The sequence below is a fragment of the Apteryx mantelli genome, chromosome 33 (genome assembly GCF_036417845.1).
Source record: "Apteryx mantelli isolate bAptMan1 chromosome 33, bAptMan1.hap1, whole genome shotgun sequence".
Taxonomy (NCBI): Eukaryota; Metazoa; Chordata; class Aves; order Apterygiformes; family Apterygidae; genus Apteryx; species Apteryx mantelli.
Window position 1 is genome coordinate 3,854,233 of NC_090010.1, and position 25,953 is coordinate 3,880,185.

A 25,953-nucleotide genomic window follows, 5' to 3' on the forward strand; every position below is an offset into this window, starting at 1 on the left:
GCAGAGCTCACTCTGGGGAACCAGATGAAACAGCACTGGCAAAAGAGCGTGGAGGCAAGTCACAGCTCCTTCAGAAAGGGTTGCAGAGGTAACTGCTGCCGAGTTCGCTCTGGAGAGCACACCAGCCCTTCACTGTTGAAATACTTAAGGGACAGGGACTGCCTGCATGCTGCTTGGCACAGCGCGAGGCCGTTCCCCACTCTGCCTTTAAGGTGCTGTCATGACAGAGACAAGCCTTTGCCACGACTGGAGCCAAGGGAATAGATTCAGCAGGACGGCTGCAGCGGACAGTGCTCGCGCAGTGATGCTGGCTGGAGCGTACGGACAGGCCTTGGGCACCTGAGTGATTTCAGAGCCATAAATCCCTTTTTCATAAATCAACTGAACTCCTAAATAAAGTTAGCTTGTTAAATTCACTAACCTCAGTAATAATTTGTGCTAGGATAAGTAAGCGCGAGGACTACCAATCTGGGTCCTAAGCATCCCCCAATCCATCGTAAGCTTAAGTCAGTGGGCAGATTCCTCTGAAATGCTAACCGGGGTCTAAACTAGGATATCACTCTGAATATAAATCAGCACGAAACATTAGAGAAGGAAATGAATACTACCTGGTTCATGATGGAAAACTTCCTTCCTAGCCTGTTGTCTGGTAGCCTGAAGGCTTTCCTCCTCATGCCATCTTCTGATTCCGACTTGAACACCTTCTCATTGTCACCCTTCTCCTCTCCTTCTGACAGTTCTTTGTCCTTTCGTTTTTTCCTCCTATTTCGGCGCTCCTTGGCACTCTTGGAACTGAGTTTGGAAATCTCTGAAGAGCTCCGAGACACCCTCCCCCCACCGTCATCCTCCACAGCATCTTCAGAGACCGTCCCTGCCGAAGTGACCATAGCAGCAGCCTGAGGGCAAAGGGAAGAAAACGGCAAAATAAATCAGATCTTACCTTGACTACTATTCCATTTTCTGCTTTAAAAAGAAGAGTGTGGCTTAGTGCACATAAGCACTTTGGGACAGGGCTGAGATGCTTATTCTTTCTCTTGAGGGGTACTTGCAGCCAGGACTCATAAGTACTTTAATAGTCTACTTTTGCAAGTAGTAAAATCTCTCTCAGGTCTTCAGCTTTGTTTATAACTGTTTGATATAGGATTAACAAAGTACTTAGACAAAGTACTTGTCTATTTTGCAAAGGAATTCCCAGACTTAACTATAGACTGTGAGAATGTTTAAAAATTCCTTAATAAAAGGCAGTTTTCCAATAGAAAATAAACAAGGCAAGCTTGCATACATTCAGAAAAACACAGCAGCAGCAGACAGAGACACCAAGTTTGCCTCCACATGCCTAGGGCAGCCCCACAACACGTGTCCCACTCGCCTGCCTCCCCTCCCGCCACTTACACCAGCATTAACCCCAGTCCACAGAGGAAAGCGATGCTGAGAAGGCTCGCCATAGCATTACTGCTCTGTAATAACGGGCAAATAAATCTAAAAATACGTAAACTCATTAAAAATATATGATCAAAACACTCACCTGTGCTTCCTCCTGCTGCTTTTTCAATTGTTCTAACATGGCCTTAAATTCTGCCTCTTTCTGCTCTGCCTCCTCCAATGTGGCCTGGTTCTGCTCTTCATAAGCCATAGCCACCACAGCCAAAATTAGATTAACTAGATAGAACGATCCCACAAAGATCACCAAGACAAAGAAGATCATGTAGGTTTTTCCTGCTGCTCGTAAGGTCTGGAAGTAGAAGAGAATGACAGAGGGAAGAGAAAAGGAAAAGGGAAAGCAATTTCTAGAGGGATCACCTGATAAAAAAACTTGAGCAGCTGATTCCAAGTTTCTTGACCCAAATGTTTCTAAGAAAACATAGCGGTGCTGAATATTTAACATCTCAACACTTCCACTGCAAAGCATTCAGACATTGCACATTCAGTAGCCATACACGCAAAAGGTGACATCACTCTTCTTCTCTTAAGATAACAAGCAAAGGGATGGAAGTTAAAAAGGATTCAGAAAAACAGCATGAAACTCAATGCTTAGACTCCCTCAAAAAGAAAACAGCCATTTCAGCAAGGTCCCCAAACTGTCCTTAGGTTACAAGGAAACACTCTGCCCTCTAAAGCGCCTGAGTATCCTCTACGAGTCAAGCCAAAGCTGCATCCAGTCTCTGCAACACGGAGTGAAGTTTCTCCAGAACTAATCCAGAGTTTAGCTTCATACCCGCTAAGGACCCAGAGTCTCTTCTAGGTTTGTAAGCACAACACCCGCTTTCAGGCATTGTCCCCTTCCTCCTCAATGCACAATATCTCATTCTGCAGCTCTACCTGCAGTCACTTTTTCAGATACTAGGAAGAAAGCAAGCTAGTCATCATTTCCTTTCCCAACTTGTCCCCAACTTCTCATCTTGTATAACACCAAAGCAAAATGTTTACTTACTAATTGATATAAGTTTTCCCAAAAGTCCTGAGTCATAAGGCGAAATAAAGCCAGAAAAGCCCAGCTGAAAGTGTCAAAGCTCGTGTAACCATAGTTGGGGTTCCGTCCTGCTTTCATGCACGTGTAACCCTCCGGACACTGGCTGCAAAGAACACAAAAGCAGTATCGGGCCATCAGTACAAGAGAAAGGGACAGGGCAGATTCACAACATGCACGTTATCCATGCTTAGGAGATTTCCCAATGCTCATAACAAATTGCATGCATTTTGCTTTCCTCGTTAAGAATAGCAGATCAAGGAGGCTGACGGACAATACTTGAGAAAGCCCCCGTCACCCTCGTCCTACAGACACGAGACAGGGCAACACGAGGCTTTCCACCCGCTCTGAGCCAGGCAGGCAGGCTCAACCTAAGCAGAAAGGACCAGCCTCTGTTCTAACTCTCCTTGCAGTCGAAGGACTAGGTGAAAAACCAATTGGAGGCAATGCTACGTGGGAAGTTTCCAATTCTGAACCTCCATCCCCCACTTCTCTGATGATCTTTATGGTTGGACTGAGAAGGAAGTAATGCCACTAACAGGCATCATTAGACATACCTGCCTCCTGAGACGACAAGAAAAATGCCAGCTTACATCACATGAGCCAAACAGGCAGCAGCAATGGATTAATAACTAGATCAAGAGATGTGAAAACTTTCTGCATGCAAATTAACATAAGAACCAACACAGGAAGTGACAGGAAATATTCCAAAGGTTGTCATCAACAGCAAACACCACTAGCAATTAGAGTCTTTACTTTTAATAAATCCCAACACTCACCCTGCATCTGAGCTGTTACCACAGAGCAAGGGATCAGGGGCCCCAGGAATTATGTAAAAATTTGCTGAAGAAGATGAAAAAGATAAAGAATTACATGCACACACACATATGGAGTTAGAGGATTTAACATACTACAACACTATAAAAACTTGAACTGAATAGTCCTCTGGGGGCTCTACTGATGAATTTATCAGTAAACTAACTCAGCTTTAAATAACATTAGCCCCACTAACTGTGCCTGAGTTTAAACACCTTTCTGAAAGCCAGCAGAGCATTTTGAATAAAAATTTAAGACTGGGTGACTGCACAGCAGAGAAGCTTAGTTCAAAGCGAGAAGGGAGGAAGAAATTAAGTTACAAAAACTTGGAGCCTGGTTTCTTGATCAGCTGCAGCATCATTACAGCTTTGAAATCCTGCCAGCATGGAAACAAGTCACCTCCCGTTAGCAAGCAGAAACGGGTACGAGCAACTTCATGTGCATTCGTCAAACAAGAACTCAGCAAAACTAAACGAAGGACTTGGCACTCAGTCCAGGGATTTAAATGGGCAGAGTTACTTCCCTTTTACCATACTTATACCCTGTTTTTAATTGGAAACGAATCAGAAAAAAAAAAAAGCATTTTGGACCAAGTCTTTATCTAGCTAGAAACAACACAGCCAAGACTTTCTAAAGAGACGAGCCCAACTAGAAACACCTTAACAAGGTCAGGCTTCCAGAAACTGAAAGACATCTGAGTATGGGGTTTTTATCGGGCAAAGCTGGGCATATAAGTCATGTCAGAAATCCTGGGCAGCAGCATTAAGTCAAATAATAAGGTTTTGGGGAGTATCACTGCAGAAATACCTACAGATATTGTTGGTGTATTCCTCCCAGTCAAAGCCCCTAGAGCCGTTGTCCAGGAACGTCTCGTTCACATTAATTGGCCATATCACACACTTGTTCCTCAAATTGCCCATAAACAGCTGCAACCCGATCAGAGCAAAGACACTGAGACAAAACACTGTCAAGATCATTACATCTGACAGCTTCTTCACCGACTGAATTAGGGCACCCACAATGGTCTTCAGGCCTGCAGGAAAAAAAACAAGACTGGAAATCACTCCTGTAGAATAAAAAGACATGGAAACTTCAAATGCATACGGTATGTTACCACCGCCACATCGTAGCACAGGATTATCGCTCTAAAGTGGCCGGATTCCTGGGAACTCCAAGATGCACCACTTGCATTCGGCTTTTTCCACAGAGTATAACGAATATGACGAACGAACCATTCTCATGCCAGACGTTAAGCCGAACAGTTTCAACGGTGGACTTGCAGCAGTGAGATCAAAATACAGAAGTTCATCCCTGAAAATATCCGAGTTTTGTAGAAGAGTATGCAAAGCATACTTAAGAATCATCATAACGAACAGCAGGGTTTGCCTAAGCAAAGATGTTAAATTAAGATACACTGCTATAAACCTCTCCATGGACGCATTTAGCTGTGCTTAAACCTGGCTTACGGCACAAACTACAACTTACAAAGATCCAATACCTGTCATACTGTCTGCATCATAAGTTTGTATTGGTTAACTGAATTGTTTCAGCATTTCGCTTTTCCCTGCAGAAGCAGAATCCTTCATTGAGATCAAGGGTTGTTGATATAAATAAGAAAGAATTTGGGATGCAGGAATGATACAGTACTAGGACCTTGTAAATGAGCCTTTCAGATGTCCAGCAGAACAGTCTTGCATATATGAGTGGTGAAGGAGGCTGAAGAGAGTAAGGAGTTAAATGACTGGCTTTTTCCAAATTTTTCTGAAAAGCTTGGGAAACAATGCTCTTACCTGCCTCTCCCTTGACAATTCCCAAATCACTCTTCCTGCTCACAAGGTTCAGAGATTTTGCAAATCAAACTGCCTCACTGTACAAATTCATATAATGCTTCAGCAAATAAAAGCTTCTACCATCTTTCTTTAATGCAAAGAGCAAGGTAATATTTTCATCAGGGAGAAATTCTGTTAAATGAGGGCAAAATACAGTTCTTATAAGAAACCTTCTTCTTTGAAGAATGCCGGAAGTCTCATTCTAAGAGATGAATAGACTGCTCCTAGAATTGATGGAGTAAAGTTTAATAAAAACCTACAGATTCTCCCAGATGCATGAATTCAAGCACAAATCCTTTTTCTTCTTCCATGCAATTAATCTAGTTCCATAATTCAGTCCTCCCATCCTTTAATTCATGATATGAAAAAGGCATTTAATGAGTTGTTGAGTGTTCTGCTTTATACGTTTCTTACTCAAATCTACTGTTAGCGCCTACTTTTTGCAAAGTATTTTATTATTCCCTAATCGTGCATGATTTCCATGCCCTGGCATATATGCCATACCCCTATCTCTCAGTGCTTCCATGCCAGTGTAACTGATGTTAATTAAAATAGTACTGATGGAGAAGGTCTGTTTCTGACATATTTAAAGATTCAACACGTATAGGTATTTTGAAATCCAAGCAATTATTCCAGTCTTGAAATGCTTCTTTGGATTGCATCAAACATCCATAATATCCCGATGAACAAGAGGCTGCTTAAAGGAACCAACTCAGAAGTTTAAAAGAAACAAAACAAAACAAAGTCAGGTCCAGCTGAATACATTTTTGGTAGGGCTAGATCAGATCCAAGTCTCCGGCTGAGGCCACATAAGCATTCTGCAACAAACTATAAACTTTTGACAAGAAGCCTTTTTATACCAACACAGGTTTGATCCATATCAGGCACGTAAAGATTCAAAAATACATAAATAAAAAAGAATTCTTATGGAGGAAAAAGTTCAGAAGCATCTTTTATTTCCTTCAAAACTTTTAAATCAATGCCAAAGTCCTATGCAAACACAAAGCAGTTGTTTTGCTGTTAGTTCTGGCAGACAAATAGCCGTTAGGACACTCATTCGCATGCTAATCTCCACTGCTCCAATATGCACCGCTCCGTACATGCAGCCATGGGCACTCGCATTCGCGTTTCTGGCTTGTACGCTGCTCTCTCATAGGCATATCAGGAGAAAGTGGTCTCGAACAAAGATGATAAACGGGCAGCAAGAGAGTTCCCAGCCCAGTCACAAGATAAATGCACCTTCAACAACTCTCAGCTGAAGGAATTGCCCCCCTGTGCTGCAGGTCTCGGTCACCCCGGGTCCTATCTAGGGCAGAAAGTGCCGCTGAGGCCGACAGTGCAAGGAGGCTGATGGCATTAACTTAAATTAAGTAACTCACCAGTGACTTAAGTGCCAATGAAAAACTTTCTTTGGACCATCACAGAGTTTAAGATGGTCTATCAAGCCATAAGATGAAGGCAACATTTTGATATTTCAGCTCATATAGATCACAGGTGCCACAGCCCAGGCCTGTCACACCAGTCCATATAGACCCTCCTCCTGCACAGCATTTTATCCAGTGGCATGTCTTCTCCTGACAATACTTCTTACTTGTATCTTGTCTAAAAAAAACACACTGAGGACAATCCTAATTATTTATAGGCGATGCAGTTAGCACTCGTCATAACAGCAAGATGATTTTCTCATTAGCACAATGTTAAAATTCCCATTCCATTACACGCACTGAGGCGGTAAGAGAACGCTGTCATATTTTAATATATTAAGTGTATTCTAAAAATCACTTCTGCCATGAAACATAGTAACATTGAAACCCATAAAGAGCACACTAAGCCTGACTTCATGTTAAATAACCCAAAAGGTTAATTACAGAAGCGCTTCATGTTCTTCGTGTTGTTAGTGGCGAAACCAAAGGGGGAGCAAGGTTTGTACCTCCCCTGCCTGCTGCAGAACCACAATTGGGGCAATTCTATCCCAAAGTCTAACTGATACAAATAACTGAAGTTTTGCCACCTCCAGTTCTAGCCACGGATGAGTTCGGTGTATTTAATACTCAAAACAAGCAATCTCAGCTGGGTGCAGCAAATCATCATCCAGTAAAAAAAACGTGGCTGCACTGAACTGGAAGAAGGGTCTCCAATCCCCTACCCTTGCTGTCATTTGAAATAAAAGGAAAACTCCTTTAGTTTTGAGCAGTGTGGAGAGAATGACACAAAGCTGAACTCTTCTGCTCCTTTCCACAGGAGGACAAGGCATGCTGTCACACATTTAGTAACCGGCTCATTAAAGTTGCATCATCTTCATTTTGCTATGATCACGAAAGCAAAACACACAGAAAACTTATATTAACATTGATGCTTCTCTTTTAGCAAGCCAGTTAATCCCTGTAGCAGGCTGATAAAATCACAACTGCATTTCAGATCCATCTAGTGCACTGCTATCAGCAATTACCAAATCCCTTTTGCTCTTTGTATGTGCACGGCCAAACATTAGGAAAGGCTAAGTAAGAACATTATTCTAGCATTCCCTCATTCAGTGCAAGAAAAGCAGGTTCCACTTAAGAGCATCATGCACAACAGCCATGTAAATCTGATGGGTTTAGCAGTCTGGAGAGGGGATAAAAGTGATGGGCTTCTAGAATTCCCACTTCTTTTTTTGGCAAATATATAAGCAAGTGTAGCCTGAGAAAGCCACAGAACCATTATCAGTTAATGCATTAGGAAACAAAACACACAGAAATAGAAGACCACAACTCACCAAGTGGCTGCTTATTTTGGGTGCCTACCTTGAAATATGTCAAGCACCTAGAAGCTGGAAAGCTACAGGGGATTTAGCACCTGTGAGAATTGAGCCTTAAAATATCTTAAGCTTAGCCTTAAAACCAGGGGCACTTTTGAGAAATCATCCACAAAAGACTTTTCTAAACAAGCCATGTGCACTTTGTATACAAGAATTAGGAGTTTCTTGCTTCTAATCGTATTCTCAGTCCCCGTCACGGTGCCTCCACGGTCTCTTACGATAAAGGAAGAGCCTTTGCTCCCGCTTTGACACGCAGACTGGGCAAAAGTCCAGAAGCGGCTTTGTGAATGGCCGTCCTGCAAAGCCCATGTGAAATGGGCACGTCTAGGAATTGGGACTTCTGGCTTGATTTGGGCCCCGTACTATTATATTAATATCTGATGACCAGTTCCATTAAAAAATATAAATGGCAAGACTGATAATGGCAATGCTCCATTTAGCTTCGTCTATCTCAAAATGTGAACATCAATCCTTTCTGAAGGCAGGGAGGCAAGCTTAGCGTCGTTACTGAAGACAGAACCTGTCCCAGATCCCACCTGACTCCCAGTTGCTGGAGCAGCCTCAGGCAGAAAGGTTTCACTTTGGTCGGGTTTTGTTTGCTTGCTTTATAAACTTCTTTCTAAAACAACTCTAGAAACACTGGTGCTGATGGGATGACTCACAGACCACAAAACTATTCAGCTCGAGTAGGAAGGTAGCACCTGATCCTTTACTCGTACCGAACTAAACTTTTGGGTTGGCTTTCATTTAGGAGATTGGATAGCTGTATGCATACAGAGATAAAGTACAGAACAGCAGACTGTTCATCCAGGAATAAAGCAAATTTGATGGCTCAGAAGCCTTATATTAATTTCAAACAACTCTATTTACGCAGACTGCAAAGCCCATCAAAAACATCCCAGTGCCATTTCTGAGAAATAAGCAATGCAGGACGAGGGAGAAGATATGGAGAAGAGATACAGGCAAGACTAGCCTTTAATGCTTAACGGTTTCTCACCTGGAATAACAGAGATAGTTTTCAAAGCTCGGAGAACTCTGAAAGTTCTCAATGCTGAGACATTCCCAAGGTCCACAAACTCTGTGACATATCTGCAATGAGGGAGGTCACACACAAAAAACACAATGACAATACACACACCAAAAAAACAACAACTACAGACAAAGCAATACATCACTCACAGGGGCCTGTACCCAACAGCTAACACCAACCGGAGGCCGCCTTACCTGGAATTACAGAAATAGTTTTCAAAGCTCTCAGAACCCTGAAAGTGCGCAGAGCTGAAACATTGCCTAGGTTTACAAACTCTGTTATATACCTGCAGAATTAAACCAGAGTTAATGGCACCATTGGGGTCACCTTCCTTTGAATATAGTTGTCTGTTTGCAGGAAACAGCTTGTTAATTTAAAATGTTTGCGAATTGGCATTTAAAAGAGAGAGAGAGAGACAGAAAGTTTCAAGGTGAAAACAGTTTCGGTCTCTCACGCTGCAAGCCAGCTTATCCAGCTGTGCGTTCTCTCCTATATAGCACGCAAAAATTTAATGCTATCTCTACAGAAGAAGGTAATTGTAAAACTGTTAAATGTGCCAGGAGACTTGGTGGCATCACCTCAATTCAACTGTTTCAGGTATATTTGCTTCATCTTCCTTCATGTTTTTAATAAAGTACCATCATCTTTTGCTTTTATTATTGTCCTTTATTTTAATCCTTATGCTTTACTACCTGTTTGTGAGCTACAGGTAGGTGCTATTATCCCCATTTTACAGAGGGGCAAACCTGAGACACACAGAGGCTAGGAGCTATGGAGTTTTGTTTTTTTTTAAATCACAACTGAGAATAGAATATTTCCTCTGTGCTGTTTGGGGAGAAATAGGGTATAAAAAGTCAGAGAAATGCACTATATTCAGGATTCTTCCTGGTGCAGAAAGGCCATCTCAAGCACTTCATAAAATGTGGACTCTATTAGTGAGATTTAAATAACACAGAGGTTTGCTCTAGCCCTCGACAAAAAAAGTATTTTATTCCGTGTTTACGGGGCCAAACTCTCCCACAGCAATGCGACCCCACTGGCAGTAAGGAGATTATATAGCTGGATTAGCTGAAGATTTAGCATGTTTATTTAGTATCAGTGCCTTGGGCCTTTCAAAGCCAGCATGCTGATATTGGTTAATTTAAGAAACATAAAGAAAGGAATCAATCCTCAGTGAATTCGACCTACGCGCCCAGCCCTGGGAGCCTCCCCCACAGAGGCACGTTATGCTGCCCACAGCAGATCCCTGCCTTTTCTAAAGCAAAACGCAAGCGTCAGCGAGTTACGAGTTATTTGCCCTTCTTTGGACAATGCACAACCCTCTGCATATCATTTAAATACACAACTAAAAGGCAAGTAGAAAAAGGGCAGATATTCAGGAAAACCAGCACTCTCAGCTGCAGAATCCAGCCAACACGAGGCCATGGCTTTTTAGAAGGTTTAAGCATTTTATTGCAAACAAATTCAAGTGCTCTGAACCCTTGAAAATTAGGACCCGGAGCCTCCCTAGTTTAGCCCTCAGTTTTCACTGGCCATGGGTGACTGTGGGAGCCCAAACATCTGCAACTGTAACATCCCAAAACAAATGCAAAAGAGCAAAAGGAATCTCTTCCACCAGCAGCTCAGACTGCCAGTGACGTGCAGCTGGTTTTCATCAGCGGCAGGAAGACTAAGCAACGGTCAGGGCAGCCCGGAAAGAGCCCGGCGGCCCCCGGAAATCTAGACTGCACCTCCGGCTTCAGAAGTGAACTCAAACATCCACATGAGCTCCTCATTCTTAGACCAAGGTAAGCTGATCTAGCACGAGAGAAAAGAACGAGGAAGCAAAATAAAGTCTTTCCTTTTCTGACACTGCATCTTCATCTGAAACGGGTTGGGAGCTGTTCGGTAGCCGCAAGCTGCAGCCCGGGAAACGTGAACATGCAGGGCCTGGCTGAAGAGGGACCGAGTGGCAGAGACGAGTTTAACCTAATCCTGTGTTCAACACAGCAAGCTGCCACTCTGGCACACGAGACAACCTAAAACGCTTGACACTATTATAAAACCACACGTTAACAAAGGCAGTTATTAAGAAAACTGTATTATTTTTGCAGCAGCTCTGCTAATTCCATTGAACTGCCTTTTAGATCTGTGATTCTATGTCAAGCTAAAGCTTTCTTTCGAAAATTAAGAGAAAAATCTTTTGGGGATTCACTTAAGTTCTCCTTGCTTTATTTTTGCCTTACACACCCACCCTCTTCCTAAGATCTGATGCCCTCCCACATATAACAAATACCTGAAATAATCTAAAAATGCAACTTACGCCATCATGATCACACTGAAATCTAGCCAGTTCCATGGATCGCGTAGGAAAGTAAAGCCATCTATACAGAAACCTCTCGCAATAATTTTCACAAGTGATTCAAATGTATAAATACCAGTGAATGTATACCTGTTAAAAGGAGGAGAGAGAGCTGTACTGAGAAGTCTGTAGAAATGTAATTTTGGTCATGAAAAAAAAAGATAAATTACAGACTTTCTTGTCTAAGCAAAGTGGATATAAAAGACTACTTGTGTTCATGCTAACGTAAACACGAGTAGGAAAAGATTTCCAAACAGTCAGAAAACAACATTCTGTAAGATTCTTAAAGATACAAAAAGTATTACTTACTCCACATTCTTCGACCATTCAGGCGGGTTACTAAAAGTCATGAATACACAGTTGGTCAAAATAGTGCACATAATGATCATGCTAAATAATGTGGAACAAAGTCAAGGATCAAAGGGACACTAACGTGGCTCTTTACATCAGCTTACACCCTCTGACAGGTCACTGAACTACAACACAGTTCTAGAACAACCGTGTCCAGTCCATCCCTCCCGGAATACACCCAAGAGCCAAGACACTTCCTGCATCATGGGAGACAAGAACAGCGGCAGCTATACGTAAATACTACTTTTATGTCGCCATTCACTTAATTTTCTATTTTCTGTTCTCTCTTAGCAGTTCAAAAATCACAGGCCTTAATGAAAAGGTCTTCCCAAATAATTCCCTAATAACATCAAAGTTCATGGCCTGCTAATATATCCCGCAAGGAAGCGGCATTGCATCCCACTGACACCTGGGATTTTGCTTGGAGAAAATCTCACAAATCTGCACAAGGCGTATTTTAAATGAAACCTGTCCTTCCAAAGCAGAGCACACTGGACAGATTAATCCTGCATCTCAGAGGTACAGATGTTATCTCGTTTCTGATTCCATACGGAAAGAGGCAGGTTTTCATACCTGACACCACCTGCTAGTGGCCGTGGCCTGGTCACCAAATTTACAGACACGAGTCTCCCCATATACTCTCGCTGTCGCATGCACAGTCACTTGCATGAGCAAAAAGACGACAAATTTCAAACACATTACTCAAAAAACAAAGTGTTTTTAAAAAAGGCAACATGTTTTTTCATATATTCTGCTATGGGAAAGAGGAAGGAGGGTTGGTTGGGAATAAAATCCCTTCAACTCTTCAGATATAAATAGAGTTGTTCCTCCTTGTCCCTTTAAATCAATATCTGGCTTGGATAAATTGGTTGACCATGCTTCTGACCAATCTTTTCAATGTTTGCTGAAATAATTATGGACTTGTATATCCAAAATGAGATTTTTCACGTGTAGTCAGCATGTTTATCAGAAAGGGAGAGTTCACAAAAGCACCTTTTTACTAATCGCTGCTGCTCCCTCTGAGCGTCAAGGATCTTGTGCGTCTTATCTGCAGATGAAAGGTTCCTTATTATTTAATTTGAGGAGCATTGCGGGGACGATACAGCTTCAGAATTGGAAGTTTGAGTCAATTTTGACTACTGAATTATTAGCAGAATGGTGAAACCCAGGGTCAGATCCAAAGCTGTTTGAAATCAAAAAACTATTTAAGCAGCCTCGAATTTTAGAACAGGGCTCAAGACCCAGTGCCAAAACCTCTGTCTCAATCTGGCCCATTTGCATCTCTCAGCTGCATCCTAACACACAAAGCGAGGAGGAAAGTCTACAAGAAACAACCCAGGAGCCAAAAGAGCCTGTTCCCAGCCTTAGATCCCAGGTTGAGTTTGAAGCATTAAAAGATGGAAAAGAATTTTTTCATATGAGATGCAGGAAGTAATTATATAGAAGCCTCTAAAACAACAAACAAATGCGTTTCCACAAGATGTTTTAGAGTCACTTTCTAAAAATAAATAGGACAAACCAGCTCATCCAATATACTACCACTTTTTTCCTGTCTTTTTTTTTTTTCCTTCCTTTTTAAATAACACACGCAGGTGATGTTTTGGAAGCTGTCAGAGCTCTCTGAAGCCCAGCAGTGGAACATTTTGGAATAGCTTTGCCATTAGAAGGAAGTTTGAGAGATGCCAAAAGAGCAAGAAATTAGTCAGCATCTAATTATATATACAGTATCTTTGGCTGCTTCTCCAGATAACAATTCTGTTTAACCATTTTAGCAGCGAGTTAAAGCTCGACTCCTCTCCATGGAAGCATAACTTTAAATCATGTCTGTTCCAATACTTATCAATGTCTGTGTATTGGTGGAAGAACTGATACAGATAGATACAATTTAGCAGGGAATATAAATGAAATGTTAATTGACAGGCTATATCTAAGGGTTATGTTTTTCATTCAAAATACACATTTCTGCGTATGCTCCAAGGCAAATCCAACTTCACCAGGCACAGAACTGTAATTCATAAATAATGTCTGAATGGAGCAGTGAGACAACAGGTCAGAGATTTTTCAAGCAATAAACAAAGACAAAATAACTCAATAATAAAAAGGATATGAATGTATCAAAATTTTAATAGCTATTCTTCTAAACAGATTAAAAGGACTTAAAATGTACAAGGCAGGTGTGGCACTAAATCGGAAGAGTGTTTTCCCTCTGTTTAGTACTACAAAGGTCTGTAGAGAAAGAAAGAAAGAAAGAAAGAGAAAGAGAGAGTTAATGCATGAAAACCAAAGTATGAATTGTACAAGAAAGAGCAACAACTTTAATAGTAAAAGATTATTTTCTGCTTTTCTAAAGCATATTCTCCTTTAAGAAGTTCCCATTAGGGTAAAACATACCTACCAGTACATCATTAATAATTCTTCCTCAAGCCATCCCATTTTACTAGACATTACCCAGAGCAGAAGCAAACTCTCCCACCCAAGAGCTTGCATTCTCATTACACAGGGGTCCAAGCCCTGTTAGCTCTTTCTTATAGAATCACAGAATCACTGAGGTTGGAAGGGACCTCTGGAGATCATCTAGTCCAACACCCCTGCTCAAGCAGGGTCACCTAGAGCACATTGCACAGGATTGCATCCAGGCGGCTTTTGAATATCTCCAGAGAAGGAGACTCCACCACCTCTCGGGGCAACCTGTTCCAGTGCTCTGTCACCCTCACAGTGAAAAAGTTTCTCCTCAGCTTCAGATGGAAGTGTCTGTGTTTCAGTTTGTGCCCATTGCCTCGCGTCCTGTCGCTCGGCACCACTGAAAAGAGTCTGGCCCCATCCTCTCGACACCCTCCCTTCAGATACTTGTACACATTGATAAGATCTCCTCTCAGCCTTCTCTTCTCCAAGCTAAACAGGCCAAGCTCTCTCAGCCTTTCCTCATAAGAGAGATGCTCCAGTCCCCTAATCATCTTTGTGGCCCTTCGCTGGACTTGCTCCAGTAGTGCCACATCCCTCTTGTACTGGGGAGCCCAGAACTGGACGCAGGACTCCAGATGTGGCCTCACCAGGGCTGAGGAGAGGGGGAGAATCACTTCCCTCGACCTGCTGGCAACACTCTTCCTGATGCACCCCAGGATATCATTGGCCTTCTTGGCCACAAGGGCACATTGCTGCCTCATGCTTAACTTGGTGTCCACCAGCACTCCCAGGTCCTTCTCCGCAGAGCTGCTTTCCAGCAGGTCAACCCCCAACCTGGACTGCTGCATGGGGTTATTCCTCCCCAGGTGCAGGACCCTGCACTTCCCTTTGTTGAATTTCATGAGGTTCCTCTCTGCCCACCTCTCCAGCCTGTCCAAGTCTCTTTGAATGGCAGCACAGCCCTCTGGCGTATCGGCCACTCCTCCCAGTTTTGTATCGTCAGCAAACTTGCTGAGTGTGCACTCTGTGCCTTCATCCAGGTCATTGATGAAGAAGTTGAACAAGACTGGACCCAGTACTGACCCCTGGGGGACACCGCTAGCTACAGGCCTCCAACTAGACTCTGTGCCACTGATCACAACTCTCTGAGCTCTGCCATTCAGCCAGGTCTCAATCCACCTCACTGTCCACTCATCTAACCCACACTTCCTGAGCTTGTCTATGAGGATGCTATGGGAGACAGTGTCAAAAGCCTTGCTGAAGTCTAGGTAGACAACATCCACTGCTCTCCCCTCATCTACCCAGCCAGTCATTCCATCATAGAAGGCTATCAGATTGGTTAGGCATGATTTCCCCTTGGTGAAGCCATGCTGACTACTCCTGATCACCTTCTTTTCCTCCACATGCGTGGAGATGGCTTCCAGGATGATCTGCTCCATCACCTTTCCAGGGATGGAGGTGAGGCTGACTGGCCTGTAGTTCCCTGGGTCCTCCTTCTTGCCCTTTTTGAAGACTGGGGTGACATTGGCTTTCTTCCAGTCCTCGGGCACCTCTCCTGTTCTCCATGACCTTTCAAAGATGATGGAGAGTGGCTTAGCAATAACATCCGCCAGCTCCCTCAGCACTCGTGGGTGCATCCCATCAGGGCCCATGGATTTGTGGGTGTCAAGTTTGCTTAAATGATCTCTAACCCACTCCTCCTCCACCAAGGGAAAGTCTTCCTCTCTCCAGACTTTCTCTCTTGCCTCCAGGGTCTGGGGTTCCTGAGGGCTGGCCTGACCAGTAAAGACTGAAGCAAAGAAGGCATTCAGTAACTCTGCCTTCTCTGCATCCTTCGTCACCAGGGCACCCACTCCATTCAGCAAAGGGCCCACATTTTCCCTAGTCTTCCTCTTGCTGCTGATGTATTTGAAGAAGCCCTTCTTGTTGATAGATGAGAACCAAGGCCCAAAGCAGCTAAGGAGCTTCCCTACGATCAAATTCAGGAGCCGAGTTGGCAGCTGAAGCCAGGCTTCAAGTCATCGCCCAACACACAAGACCATTTTTATGGCATCGTGCTTCCATGACCTATTCCTCCTTCCCAAACCTTGTGGACAGCTCCCACAGTGCATCGTGTTGCGATGAGACAGCACCTCACCTGCAAAAGCCTTTGACATATAGGTGGGAAAAAACCTTACCGGTGGAGCCCAACCCCAGCATGCTCAACAAGCCAGACACCCAGGGCTCCCCGCTCGCTGGTAACGTTGGACACATCGCGCAATGGTGCGCAAGCGCCAGTCACAAGCAGGTGCTCTCACTGCCTTTAATTAGAGAATTGTTAACATTCACGAATGTTTACAGAAGCTGTGAAATGAAGTATGCAAACATAAGGCAGAACTGATCTCATCTATCACTATCCTTAAAATAGAGACCCCCTATTTTATCTCCCCAGTAAGGAATGTGCATACTGGATGGCACTGGGAGAATCATCTTGAGAGGCAAAGTTAGAACCTCGGTCTCCTAATACCAGCACACCCAGCGCATCTACCATTCAAGTTAAAGGAAAAAAAGTAATTTGTGTGTACTGAAAAGCCAATAAAAGCCAATAAAAGCCCTGGCACCAGTTTCCCGTTGTACAATCCCTCCTGCGGGCTGCAGAATGGGTGCGACAGGACGAAACTCGGAGCCCCGCAGGGGGACAGAGTAGAGCCTACCTCCCCGCTGGCTCGCTCCCCGGCACTAACCCACCGCCTGGCACAGCCCCGAGCCTCCGGGAGTCCAACGCGAGGGAATCCACCAGGGCCCTCTGCCAAAGCAGCGCCTGAGCCTCCCTGGGAGACTCCCTCTTCGGAAATTTGTCATTTCCCTCCTAACAAGTGAAACAACATATTTTAGCTCATTTGGCTAAATTAGACCATTGAGCAGCAAATTATTTGAAAAGGAAATCAAAATCAGGTTGTGGTTTAGCACTAAGTGAGAAACATTAGTTAGCGCAACCACTAATGCACCTCCCAACAAAGAGCACTTTAAAGACAACCTTGGACAGCTCTTCGGCTGCGGCATCAAGAATTAATGAATGAATTATCTTGGCATGTAGGAATACTGTAAAAGGCCATGACTTTTTCTAAGCTGCAGGTTACAGAGTGCTCGAAGGCCACCCCATCAGAAAAACCAGCTGCCTCTCCTTCCCTGATACAACCAACTTTTCAAAATTCACATACCTTTCATTTTAAAGCCTCCTCTCACCATCCCTGGCAATGGCTTTCCCTATTCAGACTGTAATGCTTGTTGAACTTACTCCTCTGCACATTGCCAGTCATAACTGGGCCTCTCACTACGACTGTAACACAAATGAGAGTCTGCTCCGCTCATTTATCATGATGGTTCCAAGATCTGCCACTACAGTTCCCTAGTGTACCTTATAAAACCCTGGGTAAATCTCCACTTGGCGTTGTAAATAGAAAGAAGAAGAGAAAAGCCAAAAAAGCGTCTGGCATTTTAAAAACTTACCTTATTTTTTCTTTATGCTGCTGACATATTAAAACTCAATTTCAAAATGGCTGCATGCACTTAAAATGTTTGCTGGTTCAGGTCCAAGAACATCCTTAAGCCCTTTTAAGATCTGCTGAGGCAAAGCTCAAAACTCAGAGAAAGGCGATACCTGGAGAAAGGCATTTTGCAGTCCTCTTAGAAGAGATGAAGTCTGTTAGAAGTTTCAGAAGGCCTCAGTTTGTTGTTAAGCAGTTGTTGAAAAGGCTCTGTCCATTTTAGTTTGCTTAAAGTTGGCTGGGATTTTATGTTTTATAGGAACTTTAAAAATATCCCTCATATAAAAAGAAATAGTATCAAAAAAGAAATACTCTTAAGGAACAGGCCTCATTAAAACCACTGCATTCAAGTCTGTAAATCAATTTGCAAAATAACGCATGGAAGAAGCTCTGTTGGAGAGTAGGGCAGAACTGATCAAATGATGGCAAAAAGAACTCTGGTTACACGAGGATCGAAACTAGGCTCGCTTCATGCAGGTTTTACATTAAGCACGTCTGTGATGGCTGCAAAGCGAGGAGGAGTGGGCAGAAGATTCAAGAAGAAAACAGCTTCATGAACAGCACAGGGAACATATGGGACTGCATTCCCGCAGGGGTATATGACTGCCTTGCTCAACGCAAGAGAGAGCAATGACTCGCCGATGGCATCCTGAGAACGATACCTGAACGTAGCTATAGGCAAAACGGATTTATAGGGACCTCTGTAAGCTGAGGAGGTATACACAGAATTAAAAGTCACTTCAAAACATTTTTCAAGTCCGTTTTGCCTCATAAAGATGTACTTTTTTTACACAGAAAACATATTACTTAATATTTATTTTTCCATCCCTCCCAAAAAGGGGATACATCTAGTGTTTATCAGTATCTTATTCTTTACCACTGAAAAGCTTATGGGTGAAAAAAAGTATCTGCCACATCTTGTGCTTCTTTTAAACTCTTGTTTGGAGCCCAATACAGCAAAACCCCCTGGAGCTTTTTTTTTGGAAATGTTTTCAATTTTTATCTATCTATATTCCCTAAAGATATATTTTCAAAACATAAGTATTGTTCATCATGCAGTACTGAGGAACCAATCTGGTTTACCAACATCAGAAACTGCCTATGCAGGGAATTTCATTCTGTCCTAGAAGTGGGGATGATCATTCTTCCTTTCAGTCATCACCAACAGGTTTCATCTGTTTAGACTATTGCGGCAGAGCTTCTCTTGCCTCCTGGCCTGTGTCATACCCAGCATAACGCGATCCTGATCACAGGAAGAAAGCTCTACTTGCTACTGCAACACTAAGAACTGGATGTAAGTAGTGCTGCTGTCTGTCATCTCATGAACAGGTATACAACTGCGAACGACTCTGTTCCAGCTTGCCTACCACGCAGCTCCCAGCGGGAACTGGAAAAGACGGCTGCCCAGGAGATTACCCTCTCCTTCCTTTGCTCCACCAGGACAGTAGGGAGGATAACTAGCAAGTGTATGCTTCCTTTTCCTGCTCCTTTTAAGCCTCTGGGCGGATGGAGGGCAAGAAGTAGTAATATCATACCTACAAGGCCTGGAAAAGGCAATTCGCTTTTGGAAATGAGAATAAAGGGCTGGTTTTGAGATGGCCTGGATCTTTTGCTTCTCCCCATCAAGCCTAGCCATAGTACCATGACCTTGTATGGCCACAACCTTGCCATACAAAGAAGTCATAGGAGAAGGCTCCTTGAAGCACATGCTAGAGTCAGACATGCTTCCCCCAAGCTGCTCTTTCATATCCCTGTAATTTTCCCAGTTCTGTGCACTCAAGGTGACATTCTGGGCTGGAGGGCCTGTTTCCAAATGGAGCATGTGACTTGATGAAGTTGCAAGTCACTCTTGGCACATACACACTAGAAGGATCCTCAGGTGCCCATCTGCGAGCTATAGGTGACCTCAGACAATCCCACTCCAGACTCTGATGTTCAGAGACGTGTAGGTTGCTTTCCGCAACTGCAGAGTACCCCAGTACCCACTGGGCTCAATCCACCTAAGCTTAAATATGGTCTCCCCTCTCAGAATATCCAGGGACCTTCTACTTCTCCTAAATGGAGAAACTGCAGGAGCATTAGCACCTTTGCCTTGTTATGTAGCAAGTATAGAACAGATTCATATAATCAAGTGAGATGGATGGAAGGCACTTAAGGAAAATGACCAGAGCCTGGCTCTGTTCATGGTCATGTTTGGTGGAGAAGAACAAGAAGAGTTGCTCAACAGAAGTGACAGCAGATGCCATAAACGGAGGAGAAAGGAGAGAGGCCTAAAAGGTGGAAAACCATAAAGAAAAGAAATATTAGTGAGGTTGTGGACACAAAAAGAAGAGGGGGATGACACTTACCTCTTGCATAAGCAAACACCGAAGAATGTTCTGCTCTACAGCCCACTTCCATGTGGAGAATTGTTCTGTTTCTCCCCATTTTGCTCAGCTGCTGACACGGGTTGCCAGACAAGCAGAGCACCAGGTCTCAAGAGCACAAGAAAGAGGCAACGCCGCTAAGTGACTGGCACTTCTTTCTGCAGTAGGCGATAACATCTGTTTCTACAAAAATCTTTCATCCAAAGATCTCCAAGATCTTCACAAAACTCTCTGAGACCTTCCAGGGTAAAAAGTGTTTGAGCCAAGTGGGCACTAGGAAAACACACTTACAAATTCTGATTCACCGCTGGCTTAGACTATATGCTTGCACTGTAGCTCATTTTCCCATAAGACAAACAACTGGTTTGCATTCATTGCTTGGGGTGTTCACACAGTTATCTTTCATGAATTTCTTTTGCATACGTCAACAAGGAAGTTCATGTGCAAGCATTTGCCTTTTTCTTTTTTTAATTTAAAATGTTTCAGGTGCCCACACTAGATTTCATGGGCCAGTAATGCTTCCATCATATACTCCAGACCAGAAATTGGAAGATGATCAAATTATTTGCAAAAAAAGTTCATGAAAAAATTCTCCCTGGTACTTAAATGAAAACAAAAAAGTGCTAAATTAGCTCCATAATCTTTTACTTGTGAGTAAATGGATTTTCCTGATTCTATTAAGAGCCATTACTCCCATTTTACAAAAATGAAAAAAATGAGCAGAGAAGAGCAAAGCAGCTTGGAGAAAACAGTATCACTTGCAGGGGCAGGCTCCAAACCCAGGAGTTTCGACTCCCCGTATCGTGGCTCTGTTTCTAGGTCGCACTGTTTCTCCTTTAAATATCAGTTAACAGGCCACTGGAAAGTTCAGCTTCGCAGTTAAAATGCAGTTTCAGTTTCCTTAGATAAACCAAGATCACTGTGTCCTACTGCAAGGAAAAGCAACCAGCTGATTTGTTCCTATGCATGCTGTATGTCTAGCTTTAAAAGAAAAGACCTATGATGCAAAGCCTTCTGGCAAATGCTAGAGAAGGAAAAAAAAAAAAAAAAAAAAAGTCTTGGAAAACTTCCCATGATTCAAGCAGATTCGCAATTCCTGATGATTCAGAGAAGGGCCTTTTTTAATAGCCTTAAAAAAAATTCTTTGTGGGAAGTCGCTGAGTATTTGAAGAAGCAAAAAAGTAACACACATCTAAACTCTCGCCATACCGATGTGGATGCAAAAGAAATAAAGGCAGTAAAATGCTAATTCCATGTCTAAGGGGAGGGAAGGGCTCCTTTTGCCGAACAGCGGTAGGAGGCTGGCAGGGCCGTCCAGGCCGGTCTCCAGCCCCGAACCTCGGCCTGCCCCTGCCAGCCAAAGGCACGCGCGGGCTCTCTGCCCGGCCGGCGCGCCGAGCTCGCAGAAACTCTGCAAGCGGCTGCACGCAGAAATGACAGCTCTCTTCGGGGGACATGACAGATGTCGTCAGATTTGCCTCCAAACAAAATGCTATTTTAAAACTCTTATTTTTAGAGGAAAAAAAAAAAGCAACATTCCCAGCTCAGAAGACTGATAAAACACGAGGGTTAATGGGGTTCACCTCTGTCTCCTGTTTCTGGGGGAATACTGAGACAACAAAGGCAGGTCTCAACGCTTCAGGACACAGCAGTGGCCGTTACCCTTTCGGCACTGCTCTCCTGTTACGGCTTGAAAGCACGTGGCCCGATTCTCCCACGTGCACTGTCCATCCAGCTGTGTGACTGCAGAGAGGGCATAAAACAACCCTGTTTGGATTTGCGGTGTCATTTCACACCTACTCTGGTTGGGTGCAAGTGGCCACACGAAGCCAAAGATACACTGGGACCTGCTATTAAGCTGCATATCTCTAGCTCAGCCCGCCCACACCAAAGCCAGGCAACAACAGATTTGTTTAACACAGATAAAACATCTCTGAGGGATAATGTAAGCTTCCTTCTCACCAGCAACAGCAGCCATCAACACTCTTCCTTAAGCATAACATCCACCTAAACTCCTCTCTGCCTGGTATTCAACACGCACCCAAAGCGCCTATTTTGAAGCCCTGCTCCGAGTCGGTACCTGCACTCTTAGCAACTCTGACACAATCAACAAGCACTGAATTTGCTAGTGTCAGTGCAGCGAAGAACTCCAAGTTATACGAGGCTTTAGCAGCCAGTCCCAGGCGACTCTATGCGAATAACGCTCCGCAATTCACAGAATCATTTCTGAGCATGGCAAAAAACGCCTTCCCCAAAGTCAGAAAATATTCTGTTACCCATGATGACTTACTGATATTTTACATGACACCCATGTAACCATTCAAAACTTGGGTAAAATCACAATTGTTGTCACACATACAGTCAAACCTCCAGCTTCTCAAGCACAGCCAAGCCCGAGTTATATCTTTCTAGTAATTAGCTTACTTAAATTCAGTTTCTATGAAAGAAAGTGATTAAATGAAGCAATAAAAAAGAAGCTCAGTTTTAAGTCATCTAGACTTCTAGGAAAAAAGATCAGTGATCACACTCTTCCCTGTTTCACCAGTACAAGATGCCCCCCCTCTCCATTTCCAGCATACTGCTTGCTTACTCACCACTTCCCTCAAGACACTACTTCATTTCTTAATAAATTTCAGCATCAACAAATGCCTCCAGACTCATCACCTGAATTCCCCAGACAACAATTAAAAAAATAAAAGTTATGAAGATGAAAGTGAGTTAAGTAATTCATCTCGCTTTGATTTTGTCCCAGTTCTATCCCTTTGTTTCATTATGACCAAATTCAGACTGAATCCAGTGCAAGCAATGAATTACACAATAAACCCATCACCCCTCAATGAAATCCTTCTTATTGCCCTCATGGTTAAAAATTGTCACATTTGTACAAGTTAATCTATTTTTAGTTTCCAGACCTTGTTCTGCCATCTCCACCCAAGCAGGTGCTTAAAAGACTAATCATACAATCTCTAACTTAGTTAAACTGGATAATTGTTTGGAAGGTACATGAAGCACAAGAGCAACACTGTTAAACATCAAGAAAAAAAATACATAAAAAAATATAGGCCCCATCCAAAGACTCGATTTTTTGTCTTCTATTTAAACCATACTCAAACCTGCAACTTCTTAAGAAAAAGATGGCTTAGTGACTTCTTTCCTAGTGCAGAGCGGACTCACTTTCTGGGTCATATAATAAGGGTCAAAGTCCTCCAGTGGTACAGCAACCAGGCCTTTTGGGATGTCCCCGTAGATGAAAGGCAAATTCTTCCCCGCCTCAAGGTCACTGTTTGGTTTTGGTTTGCTGTCTTCATCATCATCCCGGTGGCTGCTGTCTTGCTTTGGACGCTTCTTTTTTTCTTCTGCAATGCGTTTCTCAATGTTAGCCAGAGACTCCGGAGTGAAAGGTTTAAAACTATCAGGGCCTGGTGGTGCGAGCAGCCGTGCTGCCATCTTTTCATCCTGCAGCAGCTTCTTTAGTTATGTTGCACCCCGGGCAGGTCAGCTCTGCAAGGGAGCAAAGAGCACAGGCAGAGCAGAGTCAGGCACCGCAAAACCACACAGGCAAGCACAGAGCGCCGAAGAGCCAAGGGCGCCCGAGATCCTCCCGTCCTCCCGGGGAGAGGCAAGCTCCCAATAAAAGTTACTGGCAGACGCCAATAAAGTTAGGTGCCGGGTACTGCCCAACGGAGCGGACCTCCCAGTCCCCGCACCACCCAGTGCCGGGTAGCTAGTGGAGAACTGTTTTCCCATATCCCAGGATCTGGAATTTCGAAAGCCTTCCCACTCTGCCCCGGGATGGAATCGCAGCCTCACAGTCGAGGCATTTTCACCTAGGTTTAACAACGAAGCAAGAGCAGGCACAGAGCCGCACCGCCAACGCCCACACGGATGGCTCCCCTGAGCCGGTACCTTCCGGCCGGGAATTCTGGTCTATCACAAAGAAATCTTTCTGAACAGCAACTTTATCAAGAACGCTACGTTCCCACAAAAATGATTTTACCAGTCCTTGCTCTCTCACAAGCTATTTATTAGATAAAAATTCCAAGTCCTTTCTGTTCCCAGGGTCGGGATGAGGTGTTGGGCCGCGTCCGGAAGGATGGGCATCAGCACATGTCCTACCCCGCTGACAAGATGCACGTCAGGACTTCCTGCCTTGGAACATGCCAGCTCTCTATTACAGCAAGTCAAATCTCACCCTTTCATTTTACATGCATATAATTAGCAGGGTTTCTATTAATTTTAGGCCCTAGGAATTAAATAATCTTTAAAATCTTTTCATGAAGCACAATAGTAATTTTTGAAAGTTAAACTTGCGTAATACGTGGGTTAGATGCAGAGTCTTCTTTGCATCACATGCAATGCAAACAATACCAGAACACGAAGAGAAGCAAAGGGAAGCAGACCAGGTACAAAAGCACTAGGAAGGCCTCGCAGGGGCTCCAGCCCGCGAGGAGCACGGACCTTTCCCAGGGTTTTACACCATCCCTACAAAGGACACCTAGCACTGCCCCCCCGGCTCCTGCAAAGGAGAAACCCTGCCGGGGAATCAGTTTATCCGAATCCAGCACGCCCACAAACCCTCTGCAGCTCGGCACCTTGTGCCAAGCTCTTGCTGGAGAAGCAGCAACCAGAATATATTGCAACGCCGAGATGCTGTTACCTCGTCGAGCTTTTCGCACTACAGGAAGAGGCCGCGGGAGGAGAGGAATTACAGAAATCCTGCACTGATGCAACAGCACTGCAGTACTGCAGGCTGGAATACAACGGAGCCCTGACACTGCCTGGCGCTTCGGGGACTAACCCACACAAGGAGCTGGCAGGCAACTTCCGAGGAAAGACAAAAGAGCCATGGAGTATATGGCACAGAAAGACTAAAAGCTATGCATGCAGGCTAAGACCCTGTATTTAAAGAAAAAAGGTTATCAGTAATGTCAGATCTTTTTAATCTAACAGACACACACAGCCTCGTAACATGTATTAAAGATTTTGGCTCTCTGAATGAAGAACGACTTTCGAATTCCTTGAAACCTACAATCCGTACAGGACCGAATCATTAAGATTCAGCTATTCTAGCGTGAAGTTAGCCACCAACAGCCTTTCCGGCCCTTGGCTTTGAGGACTACATGTATCAGCCTGGCAAGAGTTCACCAAATCCAGGGACTTCACCAAAACGGAGGCGAGGGAGGGACACTCCTACCCATAACGACCGGCTGGGACCCATCCGCCCAGCTTTAGCGACAGACGCCCTCCAAGGCTTGCACCGAACGTCTCGGGAGCTGCGCCAAGGCGTTGGGGGAGAGGGGCAAGACAAAAAGAAACAGGCTCCTTCAGGGCGCGCTCAAACCCTTGCTGGTGGACACGTCTTCAAAGCTCCTCCATGCCTTCCCTCCCGCCCGGCGTGCCCGCAGTGCCGTGGGCTCCCGGAACAGCCGGAGGCGGCTATCGGGGCAAGGCAGCGGGATGACTCCTTCCTTCCTCCCCTTCCCCACGACACAGTCCCCCGCTCGGCCCCTCCTCTTTCAGTGAAAGACATTTGGGGCAGGACTCTCCCCGACACACGTACGCGCTGTTCCTCCTGCCACTGGATTCCTACTGGCCTTCCTGATCCTTCCTGAGGCCTGTAGGAGCTATTTATATAGAAGTAATGTGACTTTGCAAACTTGACTTAGAATCACCAACTTTGCACGGATTTCAGTGGATTTCAAAACAAATGCATCATGGAAATGACCTGAGTTATCTTTTTTAAAAGACGTGCAGATCCCAGCCTTCAATACGGTACCCAGGGTATTTCCAAAACACAAAGTATCAGGTGCAAAGTAACCCTCCAAGTGATTCCAGCTTATTGCTTCACTCTAGCTGTGATATCGCCATTTACAGACTTTATGGAGGTGCCGGTTTGCATGTAAAACCCAGACCGCACCACACCTATAGAACTTAAACACTCTTTCCAGCTCGGGTTTTATTTGCATATCCAAAGAAACCTAAGTACGGATTTTCCTCCTTATGTAACAACACAGCGTAGCCCGAGT

At 44.1% G+C, this 25,953-nt stretch overlaps 1 protein-coding gene across 1 annotated transcript in view; it reads right to left on the minus strand.

Annotated features, from left to right (window-relative positions):
- SCN8A (sodium voltage-gated channel alpha subunit 8) overlaps nt 1-25,953 on the minus strand; it is a 62,273-nt gene that overhangs the window by 28,344 nt on the left and 7,976 nt on the right. The window contains exons 2-11 of the mRNA XM_067314230.1: nt 23,102-23,428; nt 13,739-13,857; nt 11,590-11,679; nt 11,242-11,370; nt 8,907-8,998; nt 4,095-4,316; nt 3,247-3,310; nt 2,432-2,573; nt 1,526-1,732; nt 609-896 (exon numbers count right to left, since the gene is read on the minus strand). Coding sequence (XP_067170331.1) covers nt 609-896; nt 1,526-1,732; nt 2,432-2,573; nt 3,247-3,310; nt 4,095-4,316; nt 8,907-8,998; nt 11,242-11,370; nt 11,590-11,679; nt 13,739-13,857; nt 23,102-23,374 — 1,626 coding nt within the window. The 5' untranslated portion in view covers nt 23,375-23,428. The remainder of the gene's footprint in view (nt 1-608; nt 897-1,525; nt 1,733-2,431; nt 2,574-3,246; nt 3,311-4,094; nt 4,317-8,906; nt 8,999-11,241; nt 11,371-11,589; nt 11,680-13,738; nt 13,858-23,101; nt 23,429-25,953) is intronic.